The 12,116-nt window shown below is 35.8% G+C and overlaps 1 protein-coding gene across 1 annotated transcript in view; it reads left to right on the top strand.

Moving 5' to 3' along the window:
* LOC126810734 (alpha-(1,3)-fucosyltransferase C) overlaps nt 1-12,116 on the top strand; it is a 62,038-nt gene that overhangs the window by 29,929 nt on the left and 19,993 nt on the right. The window contains exon 2 of the mRNA XM_050535965.2: nt 4,400-4,502. Coding sequence (XP_050391922.1) covers nt 4,492-4,502 — 11 coding nt within the window. The 5' untranslated portion in view covers nt 4,400-4,491. The remainder of the gene's footprint in view (nt 1-4,399; nt 4,503-12,116) is intronic.

The raw sequence follows: 12,116 nt of genomic DNA, 5'->3' as shown, positions 1-12,116 counted from the left end.
GTGTATAATTAAACTAAACATTTCCTGGCTCTATTGGAATTAATATCAATATTGGAAGTATAAAAATATAAATGTGATTGAATCTAGGATTAAATCTAGAACTTAATCAGCAGTGTTCTACAGATTTTGTATTTCTTGTTATTACTGTATTGTAGTTAATAAGTAATGAAAAGAAAACAAGGCCCCAAGTTCACAAAGCATTCTCAGTCTTAAGTTAAGGTTTTACTCAAAATTGTTTGTCTTATTTTAACTCAAATATAGCACTTTACTAACTATTGTTGTTTTAATGTAAATATATCAATAAGAAACTGTGCAAAGTTTTGTGTTTCTGGATCAAAGATATTTCTCAAAAACAGTGATTGAAGGTTGAGCAAATTCTTAAGTCTGGGAATGCTTTGTGAACTTGGGGCCAGGTTGATAATAGTAAACAAAATATATCGAGACGCAATGAAATAGCACCTCTGAGATGACGTGGCATAACTTTGCACCTTCCACAAAACCTAGCTTTTTAAAAGCTGCATTATATACCCCACGTGTGTACCAGAAAAATCAACATACTGATTCTGTTGGGTTTAATTTTTTTGATTGAGAATTGTTCGGGGTGCGTTTACGCAATCTTCAAAACATTCTCACATGTTATCATCGTAATATGATGTTGTTACATCCTTAATTGCAAGATTAAAGCAAATCTTTAAAACAAAATTGAGCTGAAAAGTACTAAGTAGGGCGTTAAACCTGGATTCATTTCAAACAAGATTTACATTCATCCATTTATAAAAGTGATGTATTATTTTTATTGCATCTCAGTATAAAATATTAACAATGATAACAAAATTTATATAAATTTTATACAGGTGCACAACTTGTAATGTGTGAGCTTTATAAATGTATTAAATTATTCTTAAATATACATTATGTAAGATTTTGATAAAGAGCTAGCCATTCTTGCTATAATAGTTCGAAGATAAAAAATGTAAAATGACTAATTTGAAAATTTCATTCAAATTACTCTATTGCGAGCGAAGATATTAGCCTTTGAAGGCTATTTTAGAATATTTCAATTAATTGATGATACAAATTTCATCTTAACACACCTTATATAAACAATTCAACATAATGCTTTGAAACGTCTAACGTAAACCTTTTCAAATGAAACTTCGATTTAAAAATATTTTCGAACCCTCTGGACAAGTAAAATAGGATGTAATGGATAATTTACACAACAGGTGGGACACTTAAACATCTAGTACTTAGATAGAGATATTATTTATTTTCTGGAGCTTTCAAGCCAGCAAGAGTGTTATTGTCCCTTTAAAGTAAATATTATACAAAATAAAAGAAACTGTTCCAAAGCAATTTGGGATCACGTGGCTAAGTGGGTAAGACGCTGGCTCGCTAGCCTGGAGGTCGGGTGTTCGATCCCTGCATTGGCCGAGATTTTCCGGCGTGGTTCCCCCTTTTCAGTGATGCAGTACGGAGGGCCTGACAAGGACAGCTGTCTAATCCTTCGGATGATACGAAAACCCGAGGTCACCTGTATACATTGGAATGCACGTAAAAGATCCCGTGGCAGTTGGAATTCGATATAAGAATAGGTGATAGAGCCGCTGCCCGGGCAAAATTTCCCTTAAATCACACCTTATGGCGTATGCCCGTCTTCATTAGCCCAGCATAGGAGCAGAACAGTAGGACGTTAAACCCCATTTCATTTCATTTCCAAAGCAATTTGATCGTTTGAGAAGAAAAAAAATATATAGACATGGTCGAGACTATAATGAGTTTCATAACTTGCCCATTTGCTACGAACACTATGTGACTATATGCATGTATGTTGTATATGTAGAAAACTTCAAATGCTACTGGAACGACAGGTTGAGATGTCTCAAACAAATCTTTAGCAAAGAAAAGCTGTAGTAAAGAATACACATTTTTTTTTATAAACAATATTTTTATTCAAGATGTCTGAATGGGATTGGGGAACAGGCTTAGCCTATGTAAAACCCCTTGTTATAAACAAGAAAAGGGCACTGGGAAACCAGCCAAAACTGGCACGGACATGCCAAAGGCTAACAACAATATACACAAAACAATAAATAAAAAAAATAAAATGTGAATGTCATCATAATTTATTAATAATAATTTTATAATATGTAGTAGAAAATGATACACAAACGTGTGTTCGGATAATTTAATGTCCGAAAATAAATGGTTTATACTCCCGATGGTATGTTATATAACTAATTTAAAAAAAACTCATTAAAATTATGAATAACTTACATCTATTACACCGTCAAGTTCTTGAAATTCCAGGACGTCGTACGCTTCTGCCATGTTGACATACGGCCGGAAGTTACTTGTGCCTTATTGACTTCGCGCATGCGATGTACAACATAATTATGTCATCACCGTTATACGTCACCGAGTGGGCGTTCCCGTTAGTGTTCTAGTTCTATGGTTTAACGATTGAAAGACACCGCATATCTAGTTTAATTTAATTTTTTGTGTGAAGACAATTCGAAAATCCTGTTTATTTCACCATGACATCGACTCTTAGCACACTTTTTGCTCAATCTGATTACAGGGTTTCCGCGGCTTCGTCAAACATTTTTCAAGGATATTCAAGGATAAATATACGTCAAATTCAAGGATTTTCAAGGACATTTTTTAGCCTAAAGTTACAATTTTTCATCTTATAAAAATAACCAAAACATTACCAACTATCGTTATTATCTCATATTTAAAAGGAATTCAAGACATTTGAAAAAAAATTAAGGATCTCAACTGAAATTCAAGGATATTTTCCTATTTCCGCGAAATCCAAGGATATTCAAGACCTTGAAAATGAAATTTTAAATTTAAGGATATTCAAGGATTTTCAATGACCGCGGGAACCCTGGATTAAAACACAGATCCTATTTCGTTTCGATTTTTTATAGTTCAAAATTTCGTTTTACTTGTCTGTAGTAGAGACCATCAAAAGTATAAAACAACGAAACGAAATATAGATCAGGGTCCGTATTCAAAGGATATCTTAAGTCTAAGATAGTCACTTAAATACTAGATTTCACTTGAGTATACGTAACTTCCTTTAAGTTAGGGGTTAGCGGTATTCAAAGGCGTGAAGTATAAGATTTTCCCTTTAGTTAAGCTGCTTTAACTTTTAAGAGTGTAATCTTTTAGCGGTATTCAAAGGCCAGTTTAAGTGAGAAAAATCCACTTAACTTTAAGTGACCTATTGGAGGTACCTTAAAGGTAAGTGAGATTATAATGACTTCTTTTAACCGGAGTACACAAGGTAGTAGCAGGCCCGTAATGGCGATTTTAAAAGTTAGGGGATTAAGATTGAAACAAAGACAATGTGGCTGAGCGTTGCTGGCTGCAAACGTTTTTTTCATTATCAGCTTTGATTTTGTAGAGCCATGATAGTGTATAAGGTTACTACCACCGAAATGGTCAAGGTTTTTTCCCCAATCATCTATCATGTTCGTATTGCTTAATCATTCATGTTTTCCACGACGGTCATATAATACAGTTTGATGCGTTAACTTTATTTGTAAATTTGACATCGCGATTACATTCAATTGTATATATTTTACAGTTCGTTCCCACATATACATATTTTGATTGCTACATGTTCTTGTCTTCGTTTGTATAAATTTACAAATATATGATGACTGCTGACCGAAGCTTGTTACCAAAGATTAACAATTAATTTCTTGTGTTACCTATTACGTTGTAATCGGTAGTATTCATCCGGGAAGAAAAAAGCGCCACGTGCATCTTTTGTACACGCAATGTACCGTCATGGCCAGGTCTTTGGGATTAAGTATTTTTACTTAACTTTAAGAAAACCTTTGAATACGGACATTGTTTTTAAATCAAATTGCCGATTGCTTGGCCCGTACCAGAACGGTATTTACCCCCGCAGCGACTATGCTAGAGACTCAATTTTTCTTAAAGGGGATGTTGGATGGCCGAATGTTTAGCCCGTGCGTGCTGTATCATAAGGTCAGTCATTGAGTCAATTCGCGTGGTTTCGATTCCCCGGTTGTGTGTGACAAGGAGTAGTGTCGCCTGTCCAGCCTCGTGGGTTTTCTCCGGGTCCTCCCACTGCTAAAGACCCCTACGCGCAAGCGAATTATTAAAATAAAATTGAACCATATTATTTTAGTCCCGAAATGACCTAGTTTGTGTCGAGTGGATGTTAAACCATCTCTCTCTCTCTCTCTCTCTCTCCCTCTCTCTCATCCTCTCTATTTTCTTAAGAAAATATGGAGGCTTTTGGGTGATATAAAAAGGCCGAAACACCCCCCCGCCCCCTACTGTCTTGTTCTCTGTTACATCACCCTATTTTTTATTTTTTAAATTTACCACGATAATTTTTATATTTTCGTTTCAGCTTTAAGAAGGTTAGTGTTTATTTTGTAGAAATCGGAGCTGCAGCTTATTAATCCATACGACGATCAAAATATCAGATTATTAACAAACAAGATGATTCAACGGTAGGTCTTGTTATATATGGATTCATAGTTATGATTGTAGAAGGCTGGTGTGGTTTAACTCGGTACCCAATTTGCTTGGTTCTTCGTTAAATATTTGTGTTGTTCCTTTATTGTATAATATGTACAATTTTTTTACTTTTACTCATCATTTTTATCGACCTACAGATTGGTATATATATTTAGCGGGCCTACTATTTTACTTGCTAGAATGTCGAAGTAAAAACTGCTAACTAAAATGAAATGATGAGAGTAATCGTCACAATGAATTTACTTTCGAAATTACTATTAATTGAAACAATTTTATTTCAGTCTTTCGTTTTAATACCGGCTATTGCTGTCTCAGTGGAGCGTTCATTTGTGTCAGTTTATGAATAGTCCCTAAAATCTTCACATCATTTTAAGATGATTTGGTGAAATAACAGGTCACTAAATTGATGTATTCCATAGAATTGTGTTCGGTGTATGACCTTATATATTCAAGCAAATTTTTATCCTTATCGCCATTTGCGTATCGCCAAGTTTTGTCTTTTGTTATTTCGCCCTATTTACTAACAATTGCTATTTGATTTCCATTTGTATTAACCGCTTCATTTATGTGTATTTCGTCGAAGAAAGTCTTAACAATATTGACATAACCATAATCGGATGACAATTGCCATTTAAAAAATGTGTTTTCCCAATCATTCACATATAATAATATAGAATGTGGACACAGACCAAAGCTATTCCGAAATTCAAACTCTTGCCACACCTGCAGTTCAAAACGTGTTAACCATAATTCAATTCAGTCTATTACGTAGTTTCTAGGGTTTTTTTGTTGTTTGTTTTTTTATACGCCCACATTTTCATGTGGACGTATTATGCCGTCGCCCCTGTCCGTCCGTCCACAATTGTTTGTGGACTCTCTACAGGTCACAATTCTTATCCGATTTTGACGAAACTTGAAAATAGGTTTATCCCCAAAAGATCTCGGCTGCTTTCGATATTGGCATGTATCGGATCGAAACTTCATGGATTATGGCCCCTGATTGTACGAAAAATCACGTTTTTAGCTTGTGGACCCTATAGAGGTCACAATTTTTATCCGATTTTGTTGAAACTTGAAATGTAAGTTTATAACCCAAAGATCTCGGTTCCTTTTGATATTTGCGCATATCGGACCGTAACTTCCTGAATTATGGCCCCTGATTGTACGAAAATACGCGTTTTTAGCTTGTGGACCCTATAGAGGACATAATTTTTATCCGATTTAAAAAAAACGTATTATTATATACGTGAAGATCGGCCCAAAACTGACAGACAAAATGGTCGCCCTTCGTTCTCAAATAGCGTAAAAATATGGTATATCAAGGTTGTGGACCCTATGGAGGTCACAATTTTGAAACTTGAAACTTGTTGAAACTTGAAATGTAAGTTTATAACCCAAAGATCTTGGTTCCTATTGATATTCGCGCATATCGGACCGTAACTTCCTGAATTATGGCCCCTGATTGTATGAAAAATCACATTTTTAGATTGTGGACCCTATAGAGGTCATAATTTTTATCCGATTTAAAAAACCGTATTATTGTATCACCGTTACACCCTAAGCACGACTGAGTTCGAATTTCGTGAAAATCGGCCCAGAACTGACAGATAAAATGGCCGCCCTTCGTTCTCAAATAGCGTAAAAATAGGGTATATCAAAGTTGTGGACCCTATAGAAGTCACAATTTTTATCTGATTTTGTTGAAACTTGAAATGTAAGTTTATCACACAAAGATCTCGGTTCCTTTCGACATTTGCGCATATCGAATTGTAATTTCCTGAATTATGGCCCTTGATTATAGGAAAAATCACTTTCTTCTTAGCTTGTTCTCTATCCATCTCTCGAAAATGTGGGCGTATCCTGCCTGGCAGCCGCTGGTTAAACAACCTATGACCGATCGTGTCAATGAAAATCGTGAAGTCATTATCTTCAAAAGGAGATAAATCACTTTGTGCTCTATGTTTGAATGGCCGTTCGTCCTTCGCATGTCACTGCCAAGTGTGGGTGGTGCCCGTGGAGCTGACAAGGAAAGTGCGCCAATTCGTTCGGATGGGACAAAACCGAGGCTCTCCCATGAGTTGGTGGTAAATTCTCAAACACATAACCATAGGAATAAAAATTGCTGTATAGTCTCCTTGTAACTGAAGTATTGTCTTGTCGATTCTAATAATTCTATGTGGTAAATTCTCAAACACATAACCATAGGAATAAAAATTGCTGTATGTTAGTCTTGTAACTGAAGTATTGTCTTGTCGATTCTAATAATTCTATGTTTGAATTATTTCAGTCAAGATTTGGCTATCTTTTGCGTTATTGACCTCTTCTAGGTCTATGGAGAAAAATAGCGGAGCTACGGTATTGTAAATTACGCAATACCGACAGAATAGCAGTCTGGCGGAAATACAACCCTTTTTAACACTGCCTATAATGACACAATATTTGTTTATTTTCACATCGTGGGTAAATAAGGAAAGTTATGAAAGAAACAAAGGAATGGTAGATAATCCGATAATTGTTAGTAATTATTTATTTGTAGGTCTTAAAAAGTTTTTTTTTTAGCCGAGTTTGAATTCTTTGACTTAATTAAATATAAAAAAAGTAGGTAAATCCATCGATACAAGACAAATATTATTTTTACACGTTACCTTGAAAACAAGGTTTGACATCGATGTATTTTACATGTCTACCTTGAAAAAAAGTTTTGACTTCTATATAATTATGTGTTTTGGTTTAGGTCGCACGCATGTCAACTGCATTATCCTATGGCATTTCTCGGTCTTCCTTTCTGACCCTACGCGTAAGCGTATTATTGAAATGTGTTTGGGGACGTTGAATACACTCACCCCAACAACAAACAAAGGAGTGGTGTCTGTGATTCTCCTAAAATGGCGAATGGCGAACGCCCAAAAATTGTGATAATGCGACTTGATGACCGGGATTCCTTGATTCCCCGCTGTACAAATTAGAAGTACCGGACAATTCACAACGAAACGAAGACATGTCATGTGCTGATAATACGAGAAGGCGTATATTTTAACTTAACTGTGTTACCTTAAAGGAGCAAAATGGCTTATATTTGGGACATAGAAATTGACACAAATGGGTCACAAGGCATATAATAATGTAATATGAGTGTATATAAACTGATTTGTACATTCAGTCGTTTCCGTTTTTACTCTTAATTTCAAATCAGTTATGTTCGGCGAAATACGTCAGAAGTCTTAATCGAATGGCAGTTTCTAGCGTCTGGTTATTCCAGTCTACACCGTTTGACATGACTAGTGAAATATATCTAGTCTCGTTCTTCGAGTCCCGTATGAAAATAGTATGACTATAATTTATGATAAAAATTATGATAATACGCATCCTATGCCGGAACAGTTGTTTTCGTAGATTTTTTTAAAAAAAACTCAATTTCAGTAGATTTCAATTACAGTTATCGAATAATGTTAGTATAATGATGGATATTGTAAATTTTATTAGCCTGTTTTAACAATTTATCACGAATAGAAAACAAAACATTAGCAATACGCAAGGCTTTTAAGTTAGACTTGAACAAATCATTAAGTGTTGGGTATAAATCTATCATTTGAGACATTCACAGACATTGTGTAAGTACCTACACTTTAGATTCTCAAGAGAGAGAGAGAGAGAGAGAGAGAGAGAGAAATGGGGTTTTTAAAATTTTATTTCAATAATTCGCTTGTGCGTAGGGGTCTTTAGCAGTGGGAGGAAACCGGGGGACCCGGAGAAAACCCACGAGGTTGGACAGGCAACCCTACTCCTTGTCACGTACAACCGGGGATTCGAAACCACGCCAGTTGACTCAATGACAGGCCGTATGATACAGCACGCACGTGCTAACCATTCGGCCACCCAACCCCCCTTAGATTCTCAAAGGTCAGGCGTTGACGGTACATTCGTGTACGAAAGATGCACGCGGCGTTATTTTCTACCCGAATAAATGCTACCGATTAAAACGCAATAGCCCATCACAAGAAATTAATTGGAAATCATTGGTGGCACGCTTCGGCCAGCCGTCATCATCATATATTTGTAAATTTTTATACAAACGAAGCTAAAAATATGTTGCAATCAATACTACTGCCAATCCGCAGCAAACTTCAAACATGTATATACATGTACATAGGAATGAGTTGTAAACAATAATCATGCCTTGCAATTCGTGGTAGTATAAATATTTTCTGAAATCTACATCGAAATGTCATAACAATATCAAATTTTACAAAATTAATGAATTTATTGACAGCATAATATTGACAGGAATTGCCCCCACACGATTCAATATTTCCATCAATAATTTCATCATTTTTTGGTCATTTTTCAAAATGGATGTCATGTTTACTCTTCCAAGGTTGACGATGGAATGAAAATATTGACGCAATTATTGACAGATTCTCCACACACGATCAATATTGTCATTCAATATATTGATGAACCATCAATAAAAATCAAAATGGTTTTGATCGTCAATATATTGACGCAATGATGGTTATTGACAATATTTTACACCAATATAGCTCACACACGTTCAATATTATTGAGTCAATATATTGAGTCAATAATATTGACGGAATTATTGAACGTGTATGGGCCCCTTTAGCTTCAGCTCGAAATGTTAATCATTGAACTCAGTCAAGACATTCACCTAATGAACATCTACATCAGGTCTAAACAATCTATCTCAATTAAAAGCAGAGTTGTTATGTTCCAAAGTCTTGACCAATCAAATTGCTTATCGCTCCTTAGTCTAAGCAGAAAATCCTCACCATCGAACTTAGTCATGGTAATGATATAATGAATCTATGTTCGAAGTTTCATCGCTCTCACTTCATTATAACCAAAGTTATCGTGCTTCAAGGCATCAGCCAATCAAATTGCTTATCTGTGCTTACCGTAAGCATACCATACAATGTTCATCATCGAACTCCATCAAGGCATTCGCGTAATGAAAGCCTACACCAAATTTGAACATTCTACATCAATTAGAATGAGAGTTATTGTGTTCCAACCTCTCGACCAACCAAATTGTTTATCGCTCTGCTTACCCTGGGCAGAAAATGCTCATTATCGAACTTACTCAAGGTATTGATGTAATGAAACTATACACCAAGCACTACGTTAAACCCCATTTCATTTCATTTCATGACTTTCACTTAATTAGAACTAAAGTTATCGTGTCCCAAAGCATCAACCAATCCAATTCCTCATCTTCGAACTCCATCAAGGCATTGACGTAATAAACACATACACCCCATTTGAACATTCTAGCTCAATTAGAAGGAGAGTTATTGTGTTCCAGAGTCTCGGCCAATCAAATTGCTTGTCGCTCTGCTTACCCTGAGCAGAAAATGCTCATTATCGAACTTAGTCAAGGTATTGATGTAATGAAACTATACACATAGTTCCATCACTCTCACTTAATTAGAACTAAAGTTATCGTGTCCCAAAGCATCAACCAATCAAATTGCTTATCTCTGCTTACCCTAAGCAGAACATGCTCATCTTCGAACTCTATCAAGGCATTGGCCTAATAAACACCTACACCAAGTTTGAACATTCTAGCTCAATTAGAAAGAGAGTTATTGTGTCCCAAAAAGTGTGACGGACAGACAAGACAGACAGACGGACAGCCAGACAGACGGACGAACCTATTTTAATTTCGAAGAAAACAGGGGACAAAAATAGTTACATTACATCATTCTTTACCCAATCAAAATAATGCATCTATTAATATGTACTTCCAGTCAACCAGCGTTACTTTAATAAAACAGTGAGGACGCGCCATTAAAATTTGGCTATAAACTTGTAAATCCTTTTGAATAAGGCAACCAAGTCCTGTTAATCACCAAAATTTCAAATCTGTATATTCCCACTGTTAAGATTGAGTAAATTGTCTAAATGTGTCATAGTAGAAACAAGTTAACAGTGAGGCTGATGTCCCCCGCCGAAATCCCAAAATAAATAGATGACACATTAATTAATCGCACATTTATTTTTTTTTTTCAAAAGTATCAAGCAATCAAACTATACACTAAATTTCATCACTCTCTATCAGATAGAATCAAGATTATCTTGTCCCACTGCATTGACCAATGAAATTGATTAGCTCTGCTTAGCTTCAGCTCGAAATGTTAATCATTGAACTCAGTCAAGACATTCACCTAATGAACATCTACACCAAGTCTAAACATTCTACCTCAACTAAAAGCAGAGTTGTTATGTTCCAAAGTCTTGACCAATCAAATTGCTTATTGCTCATTAGCCTAAGCAGAAAATTCTCACCATCGAAATTAGTCAAGGTAATGATATAATGAATCTATATTCGGAGTTCCATCGCTCTCACTTCATTATAACCAAAGTTATCGTGCCTCAAAGCATCAACCGATCTGATTCCTTATTTCTGCTTACCGTAAGCAGACAATGTTCATCATAGAACTCAATCAAGGCATTCACCTAATGAACGCCTATGCCAAGTGTGAACATTGTAACTCAATTAGAATGAAAGTTATTGTGTTCCAAAGTCTCGACCAATCAAACTGCTTATCGCTCTGCTTACCCTGAGCAGAAAATGTTCATTGTCAAACTTAGTCAAGGTATTGATGTAATGAAACTATGTAAAAACACATGGACTCTTTTAGACCGATAATTTCAAAATAACCAGAAGCTCATCACTGAAGTCTACAATAATTTGGATAAATTCCGGTTAAAACCGAACAGCTCTGAATGGTTTCTCAAACTAACTGAATTGGAATGGCCGAATTTCGAAATCAACCTGTCAACTCACGAAGGTGAATCTGAACAACCCTAGCTGAATACAAAACTATGAAAGGGTCCACTCGTGCAATTCAGAACGTTAATCTAAAGAACGTTATGAATAAATTCTTAAACAGTGTTTCAAGCTTGATAAAACTTTGAAAATATCTCACGAAATGAGACTATAACGAAGGTTCAATTACGGTATCTGAACTGAAACATTCACAAAATGTGTTACATAAATGGACTTAAATGGATCTCAAAATTCAAAGAAACGTTGGGGTTCACACTACTTCCGGATGACAACGGAATAATTCGAGCCCACGGGAGACTTGAAAACATACCAATCTTACCAACGGATCAACGAAATCCAATCATTTTACCAAAAGACCACATTAACTACCAATTCATCTGCACAAGAGACATGGACACTGTGACTATAAAAGTCTCATAGCAGAAGCTAGAAAACATTTCTGAATTTTCGGATTACGTAATACTGCTAATTCTTGAAGTAGGAACTGTATCACGTGTAGAAAACTGCTAATGGAACTCGGAGTAGCTGCAGGATTTCCAGCATTTTACAACTCCGCGCTCGATGTGTTCGACCCAGTTCACACCAGGTTAGGACGAAAAACTCTTAAAGAGGCTCAGGTTATAATATTCGCCTGTATGACGACAAGAGCAATACATCTTGAACTTGTTACCTACAAAAACCCGGACACATTGGTCATGGCATATCGCCAAATATTACACCATAAGCAAGTCACAGCACACACCCCTCCTTACTCCAAAACTGTTACTGTTCATAG

This window comes from Patella vulgata, chromosome 2, assembly GCF_932274485.2.
Source record: "Patella vulgata chromosome 2, xgPatVulg1.2, whole genome shotgun sequence".
Lineage (NCBI taxonomy): Eukaryota > Metazoa > Mollusca > Gastropoda > Patellidae > Patella > Patella vulgata.
This window is presented reverse-complemented; position numbering and strand designations above follow the sequence as displayed.